This window comes from Linepithema humile, chromosome 1, assembly GCF_040581485.1.
Source record: "Linepithema humile isolate Giens D197 chromosome 1, Lhum_UNIL_v1.0, whole genome shotgun sequence".
Taxonomy (NCBI): domain Eukaryota; kingdom Metazoa; phylum Arthropoda; class Insecta; order Hymenoptera; family Formicidae; genus Linepithema; species Linepithema humile.
In genome coordinates this window covers 41,387,970-41,412,323 of record NC_090128.1, presented here as the reverse complement: position 1 = coordinate 41,412,323, position 24,354 = coordinate 41,387,970, and the positions used below count along the sequence as shown (strand labels likewise).

Sequence of the window (24,354 nt, the reverse complement as noted above, 5' to 3'; positions counted from 1 at the left end):
GTTTTTTTTTTTAATTTTGCTGAGAACGATATAATGCTGAATGAAGCGCCCGTGTAAGCAATAAAAATATCTTTTTGTGAAAAAGATGAAAACGCGCTACACTGTCGTATCTTCGATTCTTCCGCTAACGAGAACTCCGACTCCAGGCAGTCGGCACCGTTTCGTGAAAAGCGTCTTTATAGTCTCGCTATCAGACGCCGTCAAAAGCTTCGTTACGTCCGAACTGTCGTCGACGGGACACACGTGTCTCGGAATATATAAAAACATAGGCGAGGGGGAGTCAGGCGTGTTGTTCTTTCAATAAATCGGCCAACTTTAAGAGCGTACCAACTTCTATCGTGACACCCGCGAGAAAGGCCGTTTGCGCCGAAAACACTGGAATAAATCGGCCGCGGCTGGAGTAGCTGAACTCGCGGCCGCGTATAAATGCCCGCCGATGACGGAATTAAAATAGATGTAGTAGTAAATTGTCGAACCGGACGACCGTGATGCGACGCGACGCGACGCAGCACGGCGCTATACGGCGCGACGTTCTTTTAGTGGGAGGTGCTAAAATTGGAGGTGCCTACGTAAGTAGCCGCGTACAACCTCTTCCCTCGGACATTTCCAAATAGTCGTTTCAACCGATGAGACGCGAATCACAGTCATATTCCATCGGCACTCGAGAATCATTACAATTATGGCCCGCGGTCGCTTCAGCGAACGCCGAGTGATAAACGGTATTACAATCTGATAAGCGCTTCCGCGATCACTTCGGCGAACGCGAAGTGATAAGTACAGTATTGAGTGATAAACGATAAATATCCGATAAACTTCCGTGTAATTCGGCAAGCGGAAGAAAGAAATGCACACTCGTCGATCGATAATCAGTCGATCGTTAGCCGGATACGTCGTCGCGGTGTGCGTCGTGTCGCTGTCAACGAGTCTCGCGCAAGTCGAAGGTAAGCGAGGCCCGCTTATCGCCGGCCACCGCCGACTTTTCTAATTGGCAAAGGACGCTCGTTAGCGAAACGTTCGGAGAAGAGTCGTTAATTAAACATTTTTTCCCATAAATATATGTAGCGAATATATCTAGCTCACTTAATTTATTCCAACAAATTAATAGTATCGTTAAAAATTGCTCAGTTTTATTTTTGTAAACTGCTTCTGTTCACAAGACTTGTTATTTTTCATGAATTAGCAATTTGTCTTTACAATACATAAAATATTATGAACATGAAACTCTTACTTGTAACTGTCTCATTTTAATTGTTCGTTACATGCAAGATTACGTTTTATAGGAAGAAAATGCGTGTGCACGAACAAGGCTTGTAAAGAAGCTGGAGTGGAAATCTGTAGAACGAAATTCTTTTGTTACACCGAACTTATTCTGACGAGTCAAGAAATTGGCGAAAGCACGACTACAAGAGGATGTACAGAGTGTGTATAACATAAATTACATTTAATATTTATTGGAAATTGCATTTACGCAGACAACCAGCTTTCTGATGTAATATAACGTTTGAATCGTTTATCTTCTGATTTTCTGATAAGAAGCTTTTTATTTAATATCTTTTAAATGCTAAAGTGTTAAGGCAAGGTGTTATGTCTCTTCGCAAACAGGATTTAATTCGTTGCGTTGTACAAATTCGATTAACGCCATAATATAAATTCAGGAATGCGCAAGTAACCTTGACGAGATAATCGAACGAAAAAGTTTCTGCGAACTTTGTTAAATGTCTCATTAATATTACCATCATGATCGCCGTCCTAAAAGCTGTGATCACGCAGAAGTTCGACAAAATCCGAATTGTAATATGCTAATGCGGCTAGTATTGTTTTTTTCCGGATTTTTGCAGAAGAATCGTCCGATTAGACAAGAATTCGTATTAATTTGTTCAATTCAAAAAATCAGTAAAAGAAGGTGTCGTACAAATTTTATGAATATTATAACGCGGCTAATTTCTCCAACAAATCTATCATTCGGTGTTGAGAATCAATAATTGAACTGAAAAAAATAGTTGCCGCCTATTGTACAGTTATTTCTATTGAGCAAGTTCATTAATTAATCGTTCGTAATTTTGTGCATGCAGGGTCGCCAGGCCGTTATTGTGCGAAACAAAATCCTGGATCACAGGGTCGCGATTGGTCAACTCTGTGGAACCGTCGACGAGTTCCCAGGTTCTCGTGCCCTGGCCCAGGTTGAAATGCTGCGATAGCCACGACTACTGCAACGCCGACAGTGACGAGGAGAACACGAGTACGTGGACACGCGAGAGAAAGCCTCAGATGGATCAGGCACGTTCCACGGTGGACCGCGAGACGCCGGGGAATCCAGCATCGACGAGTCGTGACGCAATACAGACGATGCAACCTGATCGGAAGTCCGAGGATCAAGCGGAATCGGCCGACCGACTCCTTCGAAATCGCGTCAGGGCGCTGCACGTTGCCGCCCTCATCCTTGCCTTTGCGGCCCTCATATCCGTCCTGGCGTCTTGTTACGTAGTCACACGGTAACTACGCACATTTTTTTATCTTATTTACTCACGTACATAAATCAGTCATTTATTTGACTTTAGATTACCTGCTGTGAAAGAAAATATCGAGTTCTGTCGTTACATACTTTTTTCAAGCTTACACTCAACTATACGAAAAGAAATATTAAATATAAGATTTAAAATAATAAATATATGAAAAAGGATTCTCGTAACAACATAAAATAAGAAATATTATCGTCGAAATATCGTCGTGCGCAAAGAAACGCCATAAGGTTTCATACTACGGCTAATTAACATTGGATATATATATATATAATTAACGCTCGGGAAAGATAAATCTACTCAAAAGCAGCCTTGGTAGCGCAGGGACCACCCTATGTCACAGATCATGAGCATCGAGGCCACATGGCGAGTGTTCACGCTTATAGCAGCCACCTACACAGTGCAGGACTCGTTTTTCCCACGTGGGAAACGGCAGACCATTTCGCGAGAGATTTCTCGAATAGAGTAAATCTCCACAATGCACCTTCCATTAATGTCAATTTACGTATATCATGCTTCTCAATTACGGTGTTATTAAATATAGTAGTACTTGCTTTTTAATAAAACAACAGATATCAAGTCTGAATACATAAGTAAATACAAATACATACGCGCGCCAACATATTTATGACTTTCGCCTTTATATATTTATAACCGTCTTCTATCTAATTGACAGCATTCCTGCATTTTAGGCTCATTTCTTATTATCTGCTCGGTTCCTTTTTTCCTTTCCTCCTACTCGACCGCACTTCCCCGCGGTGGTTTGTCGCGATATGCTAAAAGCCGCCCTCTTATCAGTCCACCTCTCGACGAGGGGTCCTATCCTCAGCCTCCGGATCCCGAAAGGCATAAGATAGCACAACTTGAAGATACCCACAGACCTACCCTCTAATCTTCGTTCTCCGAATGGCTAAGTGGGTTTTCGAGTTCGGGAATGTCTCGGTTCGACCCATCCTGTATACACCTTAGCGAAGCGCGTCGTTAGCCTCTCATTCTTTTTATCTCGAAATGGACGGCATCGCGGTATGGCTCTACGGTGCGCCCCGTCGATTTCTTCGCATTTCACAGCGATAAAAGCGACTGAAAACTTTAAGCTATTTCCTTCTTGAAAAAAAAAAAAAGAACAATTTGCCACAATCTGTAATCAATTCTTTATAAACACATTGCAAACTTAACTGGCACTTTTCGCATAAATATAACACCGATCAAATGCGATATAAAATAAAATATAAAATAATTAACTTACTTATATTATTTAAAAATAATGATCACCTCTAATAAAATTCACGTCTGTTCAATTTAAGAACATGATAGGACGCTGACAACATCTTATTAACATACATCAATAGTTAATGACGAACATCGACTTCTTTTCTATTTATCGTGACATTCAAATGTAAATTTAAACTCATCCAAAATTCCAGCATTATTGTTCTCAGGTCGACAGAGATATCGACTCTGTGTGATTCTATCGAGTATCACTAAGAGTACATGCGTAATTGATTCCTTTGACTGCTGTAACGTTAACGATCGTTTCAGTTCCGCACGTTTTACGTCAAAGAATTGTTTTCCCTCGCATCGTTCACGGTTTCTAATCCTTGTCAGGCATATCCGAATGAGCCTCCAGGGAGTCGGGGCGAAATCCGGTTTTAAGTGGACCGACATGATGCGCGTCGAATCGATTTTTGATCGCGATTTATACGCAGGAAGCTCGGGATGAATCGACGTGATGATACCGAATTCGTATTTAATCATTCGCATTTATTTCTTTCTTATCAGGCATACATCATAAACCATGCACGCCAATTTTTTAATATAAATGCTGCGAGGAATAATAACAATTTTAATGATAAATACTTCTATTATAGATTCCTGAGAAGCAATCGTTATACGATGGGCGCTGTAAGCTACTGAATATAATTGCCGAAACTTAGGTATATTATAATTATTGTAGGACAATTGCGCTTCTTCCTCCAGCGGGATAAATTAAGACATAGGTAAAGTATTGTGGCTGTTATGTCACAAAATTTTATAAATATAAATACTTACAGAATTGTAGCGTTGCACAATGCAACAAGATAATATCTCTCGTTCGCGTCAGATCGGTCTTACGCACGCGTTTGTTCGCGCTCGTGGATATAATTCTCGCCTTGATCGTATGCCACTGATCGACTAACGAACGGAAAATATAAATAGAAGCCGGCCGTGCGGGAGATAACTGCCGCCGACAGGTCGGCCGAGTCTGTATTAAGGCGATTTTTTGTTACACTCTCGTTGGATAGCTTTCAAGTTCCAGCAGTAGCGCCGGCACGGCTGTCGGATTGCGAGCGCGATTGAATATCGCATGCTAATAATATTATCTCAGCGGACACACACTCCGCACCTATTAATCCTTACCAGTCCAAGTGATATAACCGTAACATCGATTTTGAAAAGCTTGAAATTGCAAACCCAGCTGTTAACTTTATTCGCCGATACATGATATTTATAAAGCATGTGCTTGGAAAAAATTGCCGTAACTATTTGCGCATTTTTAAGCTTTACATCGTTTAACTTTGTACCACGCTTTACAAAAGAGACCTTTGTTGATGCCATTTGAAATTATGCATGCGCGCCGAGTAACGAGACTTGGTTTATCTTTATTTAGGAATAACTGGGGAGGTCCCAGAAAAGCCACGTCACTCACGATGGGTGACTCCGAGATGCTCGACGTATGCGTATTTGACGAAGCTTCCCGAAGAATAAACCATCACGCTAGCATCCTTTGTTCTACATCGTCTGCCTAACGACGGGCCATGTAGCTCAAATTCTTCACCGCTATCGAGCAAGCCCCTCGAGGGGCGTTCGGTATACCAGGTGCCTCGGCCGTTTCAACGTAATTAGTCATCCTCCAGGTTGCTGAGCACACATGCACACGCATCCTGCCGATCAAATGAATAACGGCGGAGAAATAATGCACGCGCGCGCCGAAAACCTTACGTCCGAAACGCCGCATCATCGTGAAAAAAAAGATTCCATCTAACATAAATAAAACAACGAGGAGGAAGACGTCGTGACACCCGTGAGTATAGTGAATTCTCTGTGAGAGTAATGTAATCAATGTGAGGTTTTAAATGTGCGCTTGTCACTGAAGCATATAGATAGAGATGTCAGAAATTCGCTGTCCAAATCTTATCTATGGAACGCCAAGAATGCGGGCTTGAATTTCAATTCTTTAAATAGATACATAAAAAATTATATATAATTGAGAATTGAAATACATTGCGTATATCGATTTTACACAGTGATTTTGCAAACAGTAAAATATAATATTACACTATTGATAACTTTTATCGTCATTAAAAATTAATATATAAACTAACATAAAAAATTTTATGACGTTTTAAGGGTTTTTATAACACTAAAATTAAATATATAGAAAAAAGTTATAGAAAAAAGGTTATTGTTGTACATTTAAAATATAATTTTTGAGTCTTATCTAAAAATAAAATCTAGATAGAGATATATTGTATAAGATAAATAATACATAATATATTTCTTAATAGAAATAATGTATAATTGTTTATATTAGTTCCATCCCGCTTGTGTGTCGTCCGCCTGTCGCGATTGCCAGCTGTGATCTGACGCCTAAAATAAGACGGCGAAATTGTGTTTGACTATTTTGCGCCTGATGCAACTAGCAGCAGATCCATCACGCTGTCATTGCTAAACTGCGTTTACACTTAAGCCCTTTCGTTTAAGGACGATGTATTACCACGATGGAAATAAGCCAAAGCGGCCGTGTGTTTAACGCGGTGCCGCGGAACGGATAGCTAATTGCCTCTGTTTAAACGGTAATGTACGAATCGCTATTTAAAGTTTCGTGTTCGTAAACGGGAAGCAATAATAAGATATGTATTATGGTAGAAAAAGGTGGCCTGTCACTGTGTCGCCGAAAACGGCTGAGACTCAACGGGAAAAAGCAGGCAAAGACGCGTCGCGTCGCACCACTTTGGCGTCGGGAGTCAGGCGCCACCGCTCCCTTCCGCTCCGCAGTTCTCACCGACTTTCTGCCGACAGACTGCACGCACACTGTTTCACAGTGTCGGCTGATCGGACGTTCGTGTGTACAGCTCACATCGTTAATGTAAGTAGCGCGCCGTGTGTGCTCTTTGGAAAAATAATCGAATTCCGGTATTCCGCGTCAGCGACGATTATCTCAATATGCGAAACGGATACGTGTAATAAACTCTCCCCTTCTCTCATGAACGAAAAACTCGTTTCGTATATGAAACTTCCATGTATATATTTCGTAATAGTCGAAAGCTTTTGCGTTTAAAAGCGCGAATAATAATATATCAAATTTTCACGAGGGAGAACGCGCTTTGACACGCGGCAGGAAAATGTCTGTACAATCGCGCTGTAGATTTGCATAATTGACAGAATTGCAAAATAAATATAATATCGTACCAACGGAAAATTTGCTTCCGTAGAAAAATAAACAGAGTAATTTTTACTTATAGTCTGCTTTACCGCAATAACAACTTTAAAGTTACTTTCACCCGAGAATAAGTTTCTTTTTTGTGTCAATCTGTTGTGTGGCAAGTTGAGCGACCTGCATAGTAACCAAGTAAATACTGTGCATCGCAGGATCGGCGGTAGCGGCGGAGCGGTGGCATACGGAGCGGCAGGCGGCAGCTTTCGTTTAAAAACTATTCGAGGCGAGTGCTCCCCCGACGCCGGGTGCCTGCTGGCTGGCTGACTGGCTCCGAGCGGCCGGCGCGACCAAGTGAGTCAGTCAGTCGTCGGACAGCGCCGTGCTTGGTACGTTCGTGTCGGCGCCTGTCCGCTTTCGAACCTCTCGCGCGTGCTTCTCTCGAGCCGATCGCATTCGCGTTGTACGCGATGCGATAATCAAGCGAGTAAAAGCGGTCCATTGATCGTGACGATTTTCAGCGATGCTCCGGACGCTTTGATCCACGCGGGAAAAAAAAACACATGCCTGATCCTTGGAAGATCATCATCGTTCTGACGACGAACACGACGACGAACACGACGACGCTGTGCCACCGCCGGGATTTGCGGCGCTTTTGATATTCATTGATTCAACCGACTGTTCGGGATGTTGCCGCACAACGTTCTCATCCTCGCGAAGGTGATGATAAGTCTCATCGCCATCGTCGCCAACGGCGCGCCTGCGAATTTAGATTTGGAGGATTATCAGAAGATGCTCGACGAGGAGCAATCCATCGATAAAGGTAACGTGTCTGCTAGAAATAAACGGAACGATGTGCAAACATCGTGCTGCAGATATGCAAACAATGTCGCATATATGTATGAAATATCACTTAAATAAGTCGCCAATGCGAAAACATGAGCGCGCGGGCAGGCGCTTGTAAGTCATATTCGTGGAAGATTATACATCTCAATCGAGCTTATTGTGTCTTCTCGCGCGACATTGTCATTCCTTTGGTATTCTCAGCTTTTGTATTCTTTTTTTTCTAGTTTTTTTATATTTCGTTCAGACCTGAAAATAAATATATTAGTGGTGAAAAATCTCAAGTTTTAAAGCACAATAAATTATTCGCCGGTAATAAATTTTTTTTTTTTTTGCGATTGTCAATCTTTTATTATTCGAATGCAAATGTGGAACATAGTGCTCTGATATGAGCACTAGGTCACTAGCAAAGGTGAGACACTTGCGTGCGAATAATCTCAGGAAACACGGCGCATACACGTGCTCGACACGCTTGTTTTGCTAATTCTCACAAATTTAGCACATCGTATCTTTTCAGGGATAATGGCTATCGTATTATCCGATTATTCGTTTGTGTGAAAGTTGTAATATAAAAATTAGAACCTCAAAATATTCAACAAATATTTACGTGACGTGATTTGAGCCAAAGATCGTACTTTCAACACATTTATTTTAAGATAAAACGTTTATTGATACCATTTGTAGCTATGATTTTTTATAATCTGTTTGCTAGAATCGTTTTCAGCTTGACAAAATGAAAAACCTCGAACTTTTACGAATACTAAATTGCTACTTTTTATATACCGAGCCACCGAAGGATGATGAGAGGTTCACGCACTTCCCGAAAATACTCGGCGCCAAGGGGTTCGCCAGTGCGATTTAGTTACAAACAAACAAAAACCATTACGCGATGGTGTAAACTATCTCGAAAGGGGGTCGATCGCTGTTCGTGGAATGCTCAGCGCGAGCAATAAAATCGTTTACTCGAGTTGAATGCGAGCGAGCGGAGCGAACGTTCGCATCGCCCGGCGCGGTGCGACGTACGAATGATTCACGATCGATCAATAGATTTATATCCGCAAAAGAGCGGCGCCTACTAGCATCACGCGAGCCGGCGGACTTGTTCAAACTTCTCACAATAAGTATTCCGTATCTATATTGCCAACAATCCCCTTAATCGGCCAAGTGAGATTGGGTAAATTTTCTGTGAGCACAGTGATTACGTATAATGCATGACCGATAATACATAATTGACGTCGTGAGCGGCATAATTTATTTACGCGTGACTCTGCTTTTGCTCTTTTCACCCAGCCGGCGAAATAATAAATATTGAAATTTCGTCGTTTAGCACGATAGCGAGTTTAGGAAGACGATAAAGTATATATGCCGGGCGCCAGCTAGGCGCGCGGATAGTAGAGTATATAATGTACCATATCTATATATGTGTACGATAGGTACCGACACGCTTGTTGCACGCGTCCGCGCGTCTTGTTTTCCTTTTCTCTTTCGATAATCCTTGAATCGAAGCGGATTTGAATATATATACTTGAATAATAGACATCGTCGCATAGATTCCGCTGAGGATCTAATTGTTAAGCAGACCTGTCAATCAAGGAAGTGAGCCGGTCGCGTTGTTTGCGCGCATTCCTCTTAAGCCGGAATAAAATTCGATTGATCGACTTGAGCGGAATGCTCTTTCGCTTTTAATTGACATACTCGAGCGCGATTCCGCGTAACTATTTCGTTGGGCGGTTATAGTTTCCCGAATGCATTTCGCATCTTCGGCAAAGCTGCAACCCTCTATATATCGCTCGAGGTCGTTAATCCGAATGCGTTCGACGAATTGCAAGTGTCGTTAAACCGTTCGCGTATAATAGCAGCATCCGATACGGACTCGCTTCTTAAATGCGCACACAAAATCGAGTGTCCATTGGCTAATTAAAGCGAACTGCAATCCCAACGGCATCGGCGCTCTATCCATTTGATGGAAATAATTATTCTCCTGCGATCTAAATTTTTAATTAATTTTTTATCCTTGCACGTGTTGCATATTGCGAAGAGCATAACACTGCTGTATTAATTTATTATGAAATTGTGTAAACCTCGAGAATAACATTTTGTTTTTGTCGGAAATGCGACCGCAAACTAGGGATGGGCGATGCTAAAAAAAATAATCTACTTTTAAATAATCGATTATCAAAAATAACTATTTTTTTATAAACGATTATATCTTGAAAACATCGATAATATTCGATTCATTTCTAATTTTTATAACAGGCTTGGTTTACACCGTTTAGTACGTATATCAAGTACTAAATCTGCTACTTTGATTGGTGTAAATTTTACACTAAACGATTTTACACTACTTATAACTAGTAAATCTAGTAAAAAATTTCGTAACATCGAGAAAAAAAATTAACGATGTTGCGATTAATCGAACATAAATACATTGGACACATAATCGTTTTCTTAATAAAAAACGCTTCGATGATCGATTAATCGAGTGATCTTTGCCCATCCCTTCCGCAAACCATGTTATTTCTATCATTTATACACTTTTCTATCGTAGATTTAAAAATTCAAAGTTGGGATAAATTTTACTAGAAAGATATTAAAGAGACTAGACTGTGATTGTGAGATATTCTCGAGCATGTAATTACGTTGATAAATTCATCGATCGGTCGAAAGCTCGGTTTAATTGGAGCTTCGATCCGCGCTGCTTCTCATTATATCGTCGTCGTTGCCGCAGCCGTTGTCTTTCGAGTGGCGAACGGCGCGACGACGACGAAAAATGCGAGCTCATCGACGCCAATGAGGAGAGCGGAGCATATGCACGCACACGCTTAGTTTATCGTTCGCATATACGCACACGTGTGCGCCTCGTAAGTACCGCGGCGCAGTGGCGGGGCTACAGCTGGCGCATGGCGTTACGCTACGTGCACACGCACACACACAACGTCAACTCGATGGCGCCTGTCGTCTACACGGATATGCATGCGTGCGTGACGAGTTTGTACCTCTTCGGCTATGTACGCTCTGTACATAAATACTCAGCGTAGCCGTGCGTACACATACGCGGTGTCCCACGAAGCAATCGCGCTATGGATTCGTAAGGATGGGCTTTATTTTGTCGAATTTTTTCGCATTTCCTTCGGAACGCCGCTGTGCTCTTCGAATCTTGTTAATCTCGATATGAATATGTAATAATTTTTTTAATTATTTTGCATAAAAAATACGGTGCGCGTTGAAGCACCGTTCGTTTTTGCGACACCCTTAATATGACTCATTACTGTGTTGTGTGTCTCTGCACTTTGCAGACAGTGGCATACGGAAATGACCGCTGTCGCACATAATCGCGAACGGTCTTGCATACGCATGTTATATAAAAAAGTGATATAAAGAAAAAAAATTTGCAATATTTTTTGATAAAGCTTCTGGCCCACGCATGAATTTATTATACAATTGTGCGTCAAACAGAATAAATCTTTTTTCGCAATAGGAAACATATTGATATCGCTAAGAGGAAGAACAGGTTTAAGCAACGTGAATTTATACTTGAAAATATTTTGGATCTATAAATCACATTTTAGTAGAAAATCTCCTCAGCATCTCTTTTATGTATCGCAACATTTATTTTAATTCTAAATTTCTATTTTCGTTTTATTTTGTACATTCCACTGTTAATTAAATAGCTTGTATCAATTAAGACGACAAAATTATGACGAGCATAAAAACATAAAGTATCAAGTAAAAATGACGCAATGAACAAAAACACTTTCGCCTTGTCGTTCGTTACGAACCGCATTCAGGTTGAGCAAAACCGACTCGACGAGTTCAAAGTTAACGACTCGTTCGATGGACGCTGATGGAAATTTTATAGCTCGTTTATTCGACGCTGAAGAAGTGTTGCTACACACGCGAGCGCCGTCGTTCGAAAATCACGTGTTCCACCTCAGTTTTGATAGTTATTTTAAAGACCGCAAAATATCTGTTTGATTTATTTGTGCTACTGCGACTGTGCGCGTGTAGGCGAGTGGCAAACATTACGAGCCATGAGATGCTAATTCATGTAATCCCGATCTCGCTCGCTACTTATTTACAGATTTACCACCACTCGCATTATTCCGAGCCGGTGAAATCACGCAGAGTCGTCCCAGGGCTGGGGTCGTACAATCGTCGGTAAAACTCGGCGCGTTCGAAAATTTTCTCGGCTCGCGCCGTTCGTTCAAGCGTTGCTTTGCGAAGCGCGAGAATCGAGAACAAGGGTAACTCTGTGGATGAGCGAGTAAACGCTGGGACGTGTTTACACGCTGGTAGCAGGATTTATATCATACAGGCGCATTTTTTACCGATGAATCAGAACCATCGTGACTAGATAAGACGACGAAAAAATATTATCTTGTTAATTAAGGAACTTTAGGTTATCTTTATTAACTTCCGGTTATCGGATAATTGATTAGGATTTCCCGCTCGCTTATCCTTCGCAACGCATGTGTATTATAAACTGAAACGTCCTGTTCACAGGACGCAAGTCGTTCGATTATCATACATATTTATCCACAGTATTGCACTTGTCTGGATTTAACATTCTATTCATGATAATGATGCTCTCCCGGTGGTCGTCTTTGTCATGCGAAAAATTATACACACGCGTTCTTCGCGGCGCCGCACACGATCACACGCATGTGATCGCATGAACGATCACGTACGCGATCTCGCTATAAATATAGCCCCGCTATTTGGAACGCATATTCCGTTTTATTGAACTTGGAATTCCGCGCGGCAGCACTCTGCCTCCAAAGCAGCTCTCTCTCTCTCTCTCTCTCTCTCTCTCTTTCTCTCTCTGTTAAATACATATGTGTTGTCGGCCGAACAAAATAATCCGCGCGATCGCCGCGTTGATATATCGGTTGCCAAAAATTTTTTCGCGACTCTCAGTGCGCGTCCGCTCGACAAGATTTCTCACGCGCGGACACGAAACTCTTCTTTTCACCCTTTGGCGCCCGAGGCGCATTCCGCGATACGGCTCATGAAAAATGCGCGACGTTACGCCCGCGACCGTGCAAAATCGCGCGTTACTCCGGCGTGTACATAACTACCCGGGGAGACGTTTGCTCTTCGCTATTTACAATCGACTATCAATCACCGCGCGTGTTATATCCGTGGCATTCGGAATAGACAGACGCGCGCGTTATGTTAATCGCGCACTTTGTATGCGACGCGGCGCGGCGCGACGGCGTGCATGCATGTGCAACTCCCGAGGATCGAGATGCGTCGAATCCAAATGAACGAGCGTTGTCGCAATCTGCCATTCCCTGCCGCTCGGTAGTTGCGGCGATCAACGAACTTGCGATGCGCGACGACTGATGAGAGGGCTGTCGGGAGGCGATGAGAAAAAGACGCGGCGCGGTCTAAATTAATAAGAATGACGACTGCTCTCTCGCTAATAACTCGATAATTTCTCGATCACACGAAGGATGAGAGAGGTTGATTCGCGGCGTTGATTCGCATTTTCGCCGCGTACTCGCTGGGATAGAAATCTCTCCTCGCACGTTGAATCGCGCCTCGGATTCACGTGCCGCCGACGCTCGCGATAGCCGGCCAATAACGGCGCGCCCGTTCTGGATCAATTAACGCGATTCCAAGTTTCCCCCTTCGCGCCACTTTTTGCCGTGCCGATGACGTGTTTGCATCACCCGGAGCGAGCGAAAGTAATCGCGGAATAGAAGCTAGAATCTTGGCGGTCGGCTGTGATAGCGGATTCTCGCGAGGGGGAATTAATTACTCGATGCGAGCAGAAACTCGACGAAGAAAATCGCGCGTCGATCTCCGGGCGGTTCACGGGCTCTTGATTTTACTTTATCGCGCATTCACATTTAGCAAGAGACGAGTCGTTGATTTAAGACCGCTGGACTGACGTGTGGATGGATCGTTAGTGATACTTTTGTATCGATGCAGTCACAATGCACTTTCTATAAATAGATCTGCCACAACGATAGATTCTCGGAACCAATGTCAACGGTTCCAAGGAAACGCTTTTACAAATATACGCAGTATAAAGCTACAGGTTACGCATTATTGCACATTTCTGTTGTTGATAAAAGCGTAACGGCAGATTTCGAAATGATTGATAAAATCAATCTCTTTATCTCGGCACTTGCTTCGTGCAACACGTAAAGTCACAGTGAAATCGCGTCACGAGATGTCCGCGCGTACATGACGTAAAATAAACAATGCATTATGCAGCAGAGAGGGTATTCCGGTTTCATTGATAATGCTCGATGAAGCGTGATGGAATCAGGAACACGATACCGTTTTAGTAACCGCTCGCCCGCAGCGCAACACGCGGCTGCTCGTCTACCTGCTGTCGCTGATTTATTGGATTAGCTGAAAGAAAAATCGTAGGGATCGCAAAAAATGTGTATAGATAATCATTTAAACTGCTTCAATTTACCAATCGATTTCCACTCAGCAATCATCGCTTTAATTAGACCCGCGTATTTATACTCGCAAATTTGTGCAAAAATGAGTCGAAGCGTTAGTCATCGGGAAAGTCGTTGACATCTCTTTTACAATAAAACGAGAAACGTCGCAATTGTTTCGGTCGGGTCACGCTTCATATCGAGTATGTTCGTTCTTTGTTCTCGCAATAAATCATCGAATGCGTCTCGATGGCTCCGGTCACCGCTTTGTTGCTCAGGCAGCATTTGCGCAGAGGCAAAGGAAAGAGAAGGCGATTAAAACAGGCGATGCTCCATCGTAATCTTATCTTGAGTTGCGGGAAAAGAATGTGGAAACGAAAACACGCTGTTCAGTAGCGCGGATTTGCTCGCGTCGCCGGCGACGCGTCGCGACGCCGTTAATTCGTGCCGCGCAATTAGACTGTTAGAGCGGCTTGGCGTCGGTTAAGCGCCAGCTGGTCTCCAAGCCGTGCACACGCATGCCGTTGCGTGCCAACGCGGCCGTGTTGATTCGCGCTAACTCAAGCGCACGCAAACGAGCGGAAATAAAGGGATTCAAAGGGAACGTTATATACCGCGCGACATTACGCTTTATCCGGTCGCCTCCGCGAGACAACGAGACGAGAGAAATAAGAAATCAAAAATCATTGTTCTGCCACGCGACACGCGCGACGATAACAAACCGCGTAAACGCGATCGGTCGGAGAACGAATAATTGTATATTCGCGTGCTCGGCCTGTCGATGCCCACTTTGTTCGGTCACATTTCTCCCGACGTACGTCGAAATTTGAAATTTAATTATCCCGAATCTCTCGGAGCTAATCACGTGCGCGTTCGGCGAACGATAATCAAAGGTGATCGCGCAGGCTGCCTCCGCAAAAACACGAAAATTATCATAAAAGGTTGCGCGTTCTTCAAGAGCCGGCGTGTGTAATTTGGAGTAATTTGGCAATTGCATATAATTGATGAGGATGCCTTTTACTTGCCGATGGGCCGCTCGCGTCCGCGTATCCGAGTTTAAGTAGGGCTAATCACCAGGTTGCCGGGAGAGCATCGGCAACCCGTCGTTCTATCGCCGAAACGTTGTGTGTATACTTACGTCGGCCATATATTATATTCGGTCTTCGGACGCGTATATACCTGGCCCGGGTTGCCGTGGAATGGCAGGGCCCCCGGTGAGGGACCCTCCGCCTACTTCCCAGAAACAAGGACCCGGGCTCCCCATTGTTCCTTGCTAATTGCCACCCCGCTGTAACCATCCGGCGGCTAGGTCCACCCGCTCTCTTTCTCTCTCTCTCTCTCTCTTTCTCTCTTTCCGAACCATCTCAAGCCGGCTTTTCTCATAATAGCCGGATAGACCCGGCTCTCTCGATAGTTACAAGTCCCAACGCAAATATCTACCTTCGGTACAGTACCTTTGTGAAACGGGAATTAGCCGAAAGCCGAGCGGGATTGTCCCACGCCCCTCGTCTTTCTTCGCCCGAAGGAATGTAGGATAATTTTTGCCGCGTAACGAAAATTCTCGACCTGTGACGTGTTTTTTCCGTCGCAGAACTTCGAAAAAAGGTTTATCCGAACGATGATCTCCGATGGCGCCTTCCTTTACACGTCCGTGCAAGCATAACAGCAGCGTGTTTCGAGAACTTCCTTAAATTACATAAGAAAATAAGGAAAAGTAAAATTATATAAGAATATCGCTCCTGAAAGGCTGTCGCGATGGACGACTTATTTAATCACCGGTGAAGTATTTCTTGTCTGGGAGAATTTTTTCGAAAAAAATTGCGCGTTGTTGATATTTCGCAATTTTTTTTTTCAAGATCGCAACACGATCGAAAGCGATCGGATAGACCGTTGCGATTCTCTACGCAAGTCGGCAGGTCTCGAACTGCGAGTGTATATCGTTCGACGGAAGTTTCTCACGAACCACGCTGTGCTGCTTCTCGAGAAGACCGGTCCTCTTCGACCTGCTCATCTCTTTCGGCCACTCCTTTCGCCTTTCCACGTGTTGCTGGATGATGAGCCGACGTTCCTTCTTCCTTTTCGCATAACTCCGCGGGTTCATAGTCTGCTCGCTCGTAGGTACGAACAGGTGTCCCGTGACTCCATTCCCGCTGACTTTTTATTTCTCGATTTGCGAGCCGTTTCTAATTCCCGCCGCTACCTTAATACTCCTCGCAGAGAGCAAGATGGCGAGATAACTCCATCGCTCAGACGAAGGATCGCACGTGGCAATGCTAAATTGATTGAGAAGCGAACGGAGCGGAAGCGCCAATATCCGACAATCCGATTCGCTATTTCGTAATCATTGCGGATTTGCAATTCTTTTGTTATCCCCGCGATGTAAAGATGCGATTCGCTCTCACGCTACTTGACCGCCAGAGAAACTACACTCGCTAATTAGAAAAGCGCGCTCGCCGATGCAACTCGGCTTAATGCAGAAGTTCGCGATGTACCTAGGCACGGGCGACGACGTTGCGTAATGCTCGCGCGGGTTACATGGACACACTCGAGGCGGCTCGTTAGTTTCATCATTGCGAACGCGGCAGACATTGGCCGTACGCCTCAGATGTCCGCTACATATTGCCGTATATACGCGTATATAAGTCGTCGCTCTCGTAATTGCATGTACAAACGGCGCTCGTTCGAATCAAGTTTCCGTCCAGCCGAGCTTTCTATCCTTGCTCGCAGAACTCGCGTCGAATATTGCGAGTTTATTTTTAAATGCACCTTTATTTCTGTCGCCGCGCTCGCATACAAACCGTATCGAGTACTTATCGATCCTCTCTGAGTCACGACGAGACAATAGCGTTATCTGCAATAGTAACACAGATAGCAAGAAAAGATTGAGTAAAATACACAGCTTTTTTCGAATATTTTAGAAATGAAGCGAACTTTTTGAACAGAGAAAGCACCCGAGAGCGACAATCAAAGTTGCACTTAATGTATTCTATTATCGTAATACGGCCAATTGAAAATCGTTAACGAATGAAATACCGATTTCAATGTCATACAAATTTAATCTTGATAATTGAAAAATGGATGAAACCTTCGACGGTCCTGCACGTCGATCTCGTCGGTGGTCCCCCCCCCCCCCCCCGATATCGAAGGAACGTAAAAAGAAATACAGGCGAGAGAGGGGGGGGGGGAACTTACTCGTCGAGGCCGGGCCCCCGGGAATAATTAATATACCATAGACGCATAACGAACGACTCTGCGATGCAGTCTGTTTGTTTTCGGACGGCTCTTACCCGGCCTTAGGCTTGTCGGCCGTATCTCTGTTCAGTCAGGCCCCTCGACCTCCTGCTGTTTTTCCCTTCCTTCCCTTTTTATTTTAAACGCACGCCACACACACACGCGCGCAAGCACAGGATTGTCCCTCGAGTGCCTCTTCGAATTCTCTTTTCGGGGGCTACTGTCTTTCTTTCGGTTCGACCGTTTCACAATAGATTCCAAAGTGCACGCTTTAGAAAGATATATTTCATGTGTAACAAGATGAAACTGGATTTATTGGCAGAAACGAAACGAGAACTCGGACGAGAATTTTAAGTTGAGCATGTTCCGTCATCTCGAAAGCAAAATTCGATTTTACTTTAATAAAATTATTTCGGCCTTAAGATCGAAGAATCACGTTTTCGTCAAGACGCCGACACGCGGAAATAGTTTTCTGAATTTGTATACGACTTTTCAATCTGTGGCATGTAAAAACCGTCAATGTGGAACGCAATGAAATCATCAAGTGTCCCCTATTCTTTGTCTCGCGCTTGTCATTATTTAGCACAGAGTTGCCGGCGGCAGAAGAGAAAGAATGAGAGAGAGTGAGAGAGAGAGGAAGAGGGGTACGCGCGCCGGCGCACAGTGGGGCCAAACGACATTTCGTGTTTCAAAAAAGGCTACAGTCTCGAAATGTTAACCAATTTCGATGCTTTTTTTTTTAAATGAAAGCTAACAAAATTTGCAATAACTTTGTGGAGGTAGATTTTTGTTTTTTGTTTTTTTTTATTATTAAATTACACATAAAACAATTAAATTTGTAAAATATAATGACTGAACAGCAAGTAACTCTTCAACAGTAAATATTTTCTGTAACTTAACATCGGGCACTGATATAGTTGAAATTAAACATTCAAATCCTGATTTAGGAACCATAAAGTTTGACCTAACTTCACAAAATGTTACCTTAACAAATAAAATTGATATGATAAAAATAATATAAAATTTTAATAAATTAGTAAATTAGTGAATTAATTAAAAGTAACACTAAATTATTATTATAAATTCGTACTTATTAAATAACTATTGTTCGTCAAGCAACAAGTTTTGAGCTTCCGCATCTATTGGAATTGGAAAATGCTTCCATTCGTTACGAATTTATAATAATAATTTAGTGTTACTTTTAATTAATTCACTAATTTACTAATTTATTAAAATTTTATATTATTTTTATCATATCAATTTTATTTGTTAAGGTAACATTTTGTGAAGTTAGGTCAAACTTTATGGTTCCTAAATCAGGATTTGAATGTTTAATTTCAACTATATCAGTGCCCGATGTTAAGTTACAGAAAATATTTACTGTTGAAGAGTTACTTGCTGTTCAGTCATTATATTTTACAAATTTAATTGTTTTATGTGTAATTTAATAATAAAAAAAAAACAAAAAACAAAAATCTACCTCCACAAAGTTATTGCAAATTTTGTTAGCTTTCATTTAAAAAAAAAAGCATCGAAATCGGTTAACATTTCGAGACTGTAGCCTTTTTTGAAACACGAAATGTCGTTTGGCCCCACTGTGCGGCGGAGCACGGCATCGCATGCCTCTCTCTATATATCCTCTCCACTTTAATCTTTCTTTTGTGACTCGGCTGTTTTAGCGTTTTTTATTCCCCGATGAGCCGGACCCCGACGGGCCGCGCACGGAGGGAGGGCCGCACTTGCTCGCTCGTTGCGAAGGGAGAGAGAGAGATGCATATAGGCAAGACATCGCTGCGGGCTTATTAGCAAGAAACCGGTGGGGAAAGACGAGGTCGTGCCGGGGGAACCGGCAAGATGGTAGACCGGGGGTTGGGGCAAATGCGAGCATGCTCATGGATAAAGATGGCCTCGCAATATCATAATAAATGTGCCTCGTGTCCCTCTGTCTTTCTCTCTCTCTCGTTTTTATTTATTTCGCACGGTCCTCATTAACGGAGTCGCACGAAAAAATAATGACCACCCTCGTTGTATATTCACGCTGAGCACGTTTGGTACGCGCAAGACTTTTCGAAACTGGTAGGAGTCGTCGGACTCGTTCGTGATTTCAGCAAAGACATTCTGTTCGCGAAAGATTTATGCGCGCCGTACACCCTTGGAGAGCTTTGAAGATAACGGCTCGAGAGGCTGTCTGTCTTTTCTCTCAATCCTCTTAACTTCTGAAATTAACAAAAAGGCTGAATCACTTCCTCATCTCGCTCCTTTATCATTTATAAAAAAAAAAGATTATCAGTAGCAATAGTGCAGAGAAATGCCAAACTGGAAACCAAATTATAAACTTCACATTACGTTTGATTATATTGAACAATGTCCAGACTTTGACTTTTAATGTATTTTTTTTTTTTCTTTTTTGGAGTATTTATCGCAAGAAAAATTATTATTCAAAATTGAAAGAATGTGTGTGGTTTTGAGAAATGCTATAGTTATTTATTTTCCGACTTTTACTTTTCACAGCACAATAAAACAGTGAATATCTGAATTCTTCGAATGCAGATATGTCTGTGAATATCTTCGATTATTTATCCAATACGTTTAATTTGAAAAGTACTTCATTGATATTAACGATTTCGTTTGCTTACAGATCTTCCTAAGAACAACACACAAATAAGATGCTTCTGCAATCAACCGGACTGCGTTCCTCAGGGATATATGTGTCGCGGTGAAGCCTGCTTCACAAAATTACCGTCGAGTGCAAACATGTTGCGCTTGAAAATGGAAAGCGTTTACAGCGGTTGCCTGGCCGAGAGTCTCGAAATACGTCAGTGCCCCGTGGGATTTCTCTGCTGCAATCAGGACCTCTGCAACCATGTGGACGATCCTGCGATGAAAAACAGATTTAACAAAACAATACAAGGTTCGATGGTTGTCTTGTTTATGTCGCACGCCATTAAAAATATTCTCAATACTTCCACCGTCGGTCGTATTGATTATTTTGTAATATACATTGCTATTGAATATTAGATATAGCTTTAAAATATCGATCAAATTAAATTTTTTAAATAAAAGTATCAATCTAAACTTTTACAAAAAAATATTTGTCAAATACTGATTCTAATTCGCCGTTGACATTATTATTATAGAATTGTTCGGCGATCAGCGTGCGTACTTGGATTCCTTGCATCCGAGCAATCACGGAAGTCAGCCAACGGACGGTTGGTTTCCGATGGCGACAATCGTCGTAGGTATCTGTGGATTCATCGTTCTGTTGATGATCGTCAGTTTAGGTGTCAGATGGCTCCAGCCCGTGCCGGCACAAAACGTAAACAAGTTTATGCCACATCGAACATCCGACAACGGGCCGCCCTTACTCGGATCACCGAAAGTGCCTCTGGTTTAAGAAATTCCGCAATCCAAAGACAGAGTTTCTCGACAAGATGTTTCTAAGTAGTAGTCAGTAGAGCTGCTTGTGCTGGTTTAGTATATGACTCATACAACCGGAACTGTGCCATATACGTATACTTGCGTAGCGGACGACACCGAGCATTTGTGTATTGCAATTTTATGCAACAGGCTGTATGAGCAAGATTTCTTTTATGATAAGATATTAATGTTATTCACATTTAACTTCATTTCAACTCTATTAATTTTTTACATATTTAATGCATATTTAATGCACAAAAATCTCTGCAAGATTCCATGGAGGCCAGAGTCATATACTAAACTCCAGCCATTTAAGCTATATAGAAAGCTAGCGAGCCGGCGAAGGCTCCATTTGGCTGTGAATTTTACGAAGAAAGCAACTATTGTAAATTATATCGTAAACAATGGCGTATTACTTGTTGCATTTCCTCGAAACTCCGACGCAGTACATGCGTCGTCGTGAAATCGAAGAGTGAGAACGGGCCAGGATTTTTGGACCCTTTAAACATGACGTTATAACGATGTAGCGCATACGATGTCTCTGCATCGTTGTAGGATTGTAAATATAGATAATATATGTACCTATGTATTTTTTATCATATTAAACGATACGTTGAATTCTCGAAGATGTAATGATTGAGTTACAATGTCGTAAACGCGGAAATATTTGCATTATGGACTGTAAATAAGAATATTATATAATTTTAATTTCTCCAATAAAGGGAAGATAATATTTCGCAAATAATCTATAAAAATTATTGCAGTGAGAAATTAATTCGTAGTTGATATAATTACGTCAAGAGTTCCGTTGCGTAACTTTGAAGCGTAGCCACTAAATTTGTGAAACCGTATTTTACCTACTTTATACATATTTTTAAGCGTATTCCGTATAAATACTATGTGATAGTACGACATAATATGATTAAACAAATACACAATAAGACTATTTAGATTTTGTTTTACACGTGTTACTTGTGAGGAATGAACAAAAAGATCAAAGTAAAGTATATTTTAAGCATCTTCTCGATGTGTTTGTCTCTATTTATTTGTTCCTTTTCATGGATAACATACACATTGGTATCCGATATATAGGAAGGATACGTCATTACTCTGTAAAATAGATATTTTGATCAGCTCAAAAAAAAAAGGATCTCGTGCTGCATTGAAATTTCAGTCATAAAACGCGCTTATAATACAAATGTTGGCATCACAGTTTAAAAACCGCTCATTATTTTTCCCGTTGTATACCATCCAATTTGTTCACAGATTTCTCACTGATTTCCATTACCGATCACTTCTTACATGTATTCTTTCCTTTTTTTTCGAAAGAAAGCGCATTATTTTACAAAAATACTGTTCAAGGTATCATATCGTCTTGTATTCCTGTAATTGCTTTCTAACTCTTGGCCAGAAAAGAAATTTTCCTTTCTTTTAAAAGAAACGGCTCTTGGTTTCTCGAGTCAATTGAATTTCGAGCATTGTCACAAATATGTACATACATACATGTACATACACAGTATCGAGATTTTTAGCTTAATTGTTTTATCAGTCACAACCCGCATGGGTTTTTCGTTAGTATTACAATATGCTGACAGATTTAGGAAAGTATCTCTCCAAATGATTTGACGTAGGCCTCGTGAAGCTTGTTGATAAAATCTGGATCGCTTTTCAACAGGTAATTGAACGCTTGTAAAAGCTGATTTCTCGTCAATGGTTCTACTGATCTGCTTGAAGGATCTGGCGGACTGGGAGCGGCAAACATTACAGGAGGTATCAAGGCTGGCGCTGATCCTCTTCCAGACAATGTTGCTGTCGGTGCGATAATGTCATCCGATGACTAAATCAAACAAAGAAAAATAAAGATTAAAAATATATATATATAATATATGTGTGTATGTGTGTGTGTGTGTGTATTAATATATGTAAGATCGTGAAATTTTTATTTTCTTACTGTACTTCCGGAAGCGTGAGCAAATAATGATGCAAGTGGATTGGCATTGTTGGTATTAGCAACGTTCATAGATTGATGGTTTTTTAAAGAACTCGTGTTGGTTGGAGACAGTATCCTGAGAAATCCAGTCGGCCCGTTTGAATCAGTAGTAGTTTGAGTAACGGGTAACGAATGATCTTGTGAGATCGACGTAGACGTGGACATTACTGACTCTTGTTGAGGAGTTGCTTTGTTCCGTCTTTTAGATCTGTTTGTAGAGGAAATTGTTGCGGATTGCGACTGAAGGGTGGAGGGCTGTGGCGTTATAGATCTCTGTTGTTTTTCAATATGTTCCAAAGTATGCGCCGCTGGGTGAGACATTAAGCGGGCGAGTAAAGGTTTGCTTTCAGCTGCAACCGCACTTCCCTGAGTAGGCGGATCGCCTGCTTTGAAATGTCCAGTATTCACCTACATGTAAACAATATGAAGAATTAAATAGATATTTTACTCCAAATTACATACAAGTGTGAATAAGATGATATTAACCTTAGCTTTAGCAAAGAAATCCATTACACTTTGCGAGGTAACGTCAGGTCCTAAGGGAACAGCTAGTGGCCCGGTAACATTATTCGGTGGAGAGTTTGATCTGATTATTGTGCCACCTTCAATATTCCTGCTTGTATTGAAATCCTTTTGCGCCTTGCTGAGCATACTGAATATATCCACATCGTTCACATTAGATCCTGAGGTTTTTTTAATTTTATCTACTGGTTCATTGTTATTAACACTGCGAGTCTCTTCGCATTCCTTCAAAAGTTTTCTTAACATGCATGCGATACGTATGCACTCTTCTTTTTCATAAAACCAAATACCATGTATGTTGTTTCTGGAATTTCTGTACAGCAGAAATGGTTCCTGTGGCTGCAAATCTAAACCAGGAGCAACTGGTTCTACTAAATTATTCGTATTCAATCTGTAACAGGTTTTATTTATTATAATAAATAAATAAATGTCAAGTTCCAGTGGTCAGTTTTAGATCAGGTATTGGATTAAAAGTTAACAAATCTCTAGAGTAAATTGGCAATACAGGGTAAACATAGTATACTATATCTCTTTAGACAGGAAATATAGATACATAGATACCAACAGAGAATATCACACTACCTGTTCATTATGAGAATACTGTGATACGGTTCGCCATTTCTCGAATAAAGAAACAAAGCGCCTTCGATGTCCGTCTTATCCCATTCATTCTCTTCTGCGTTGAATGTGTACAAAGCGACATGAGTCGCGGTTTCGAGAATATCCTTGACATAGGGATCAACTCGTTTCAACGCGGCCACGTTCATCCTCAATTCGATCCGATCCGTCATGATAATGATGATAATGATTAAAATTGCTGTGCACGTGGGGCTTTATAATAATTAGAAACTTAATATAAACGTGCTGATTTCACCACTCTTTGTCCACTGATTACCAGTCACAGAAAGGATCGTATTTTCAAATAACGCAAGCAGCTGCTCCTGGAATAACCGCCATACTAGATTTTGGCTTGATATCACAGACGCTAAAGAGTTTCCGAAATACTCGAAAGATGGC

The 24,354-nt window shown here is 41.8% G+C and overlaps 2 protein-coding genes across 6 annotated transcripts; one reads left to right on the top strand and one right to left on the bottom strand.

Moving 5' to 3' along the window:
- Nucleotides 1-21,845, top strand: LOC105672885 (BMP and activin membrane-bound inhibitor homolog). 5 transcript variants are annotated; one of them, XR_010889228.1, is made up of 6 exons: nt 1-941; nt 1,281-1,419; nt 2,073-2,492; nt 4,388-4,516; nt 5,167-5,580; nt 20,047-20,124. XR_010889228.1 is itself a non-coding variant. In XM_012368130.2 (6 exons), the coding sequence occupies exons 4-6, from the start codon at nt 7,621-7,623 to the stop codon at nt 20,800-20,802; spliced, it is 666 nt and encodes a 221-aa protein (XP_012223553.1). In that variant the 5' UTR covers nt 5,167-5,580; nt 6,091-6,352; nt 6,426-6,645; nt 7,149-7,620; the 3' UTR covers nt 20,803-21,845. The 5 variants fall into 5 exon arrangements, 1 of the variants encoding a protein (XP_012223553.1); XR_010889225.1 differs by lacking the exon at nt 20,047-20,124 and adding an exon at nt 6,091-6,357; XR_010889226.1 differs by lacking the exon at nt 20,047-20,124 and adding an exon at nt 6,261-6,352.
- Nucleotides 21,831-24,301, bottom strand: DCP1 (decapping protein 1). Its single transcript, XM_012367964.2, has 4 exons — nt 23,920-24,301; nt 23,302-23,728; nt 22,777-23,223; nt 21,831-22,662 (listed from the first exon to the last, which is right to left on the bottom strand). The coding sequence occupies exons 1-4, from the start codon at nt 24,126-24,128 to the stop codon at nt 22,423-22,425; spliced, it is 1,323 nt and encodes a 440-aa protein (XP_012223387.1). The 5' UTR covers nt 24,129-24,301; the 3' UTR covers nt 21,831-22,422.
- Nucleotides 24,302-24,354: the final 53 nt, after the last annotated feature.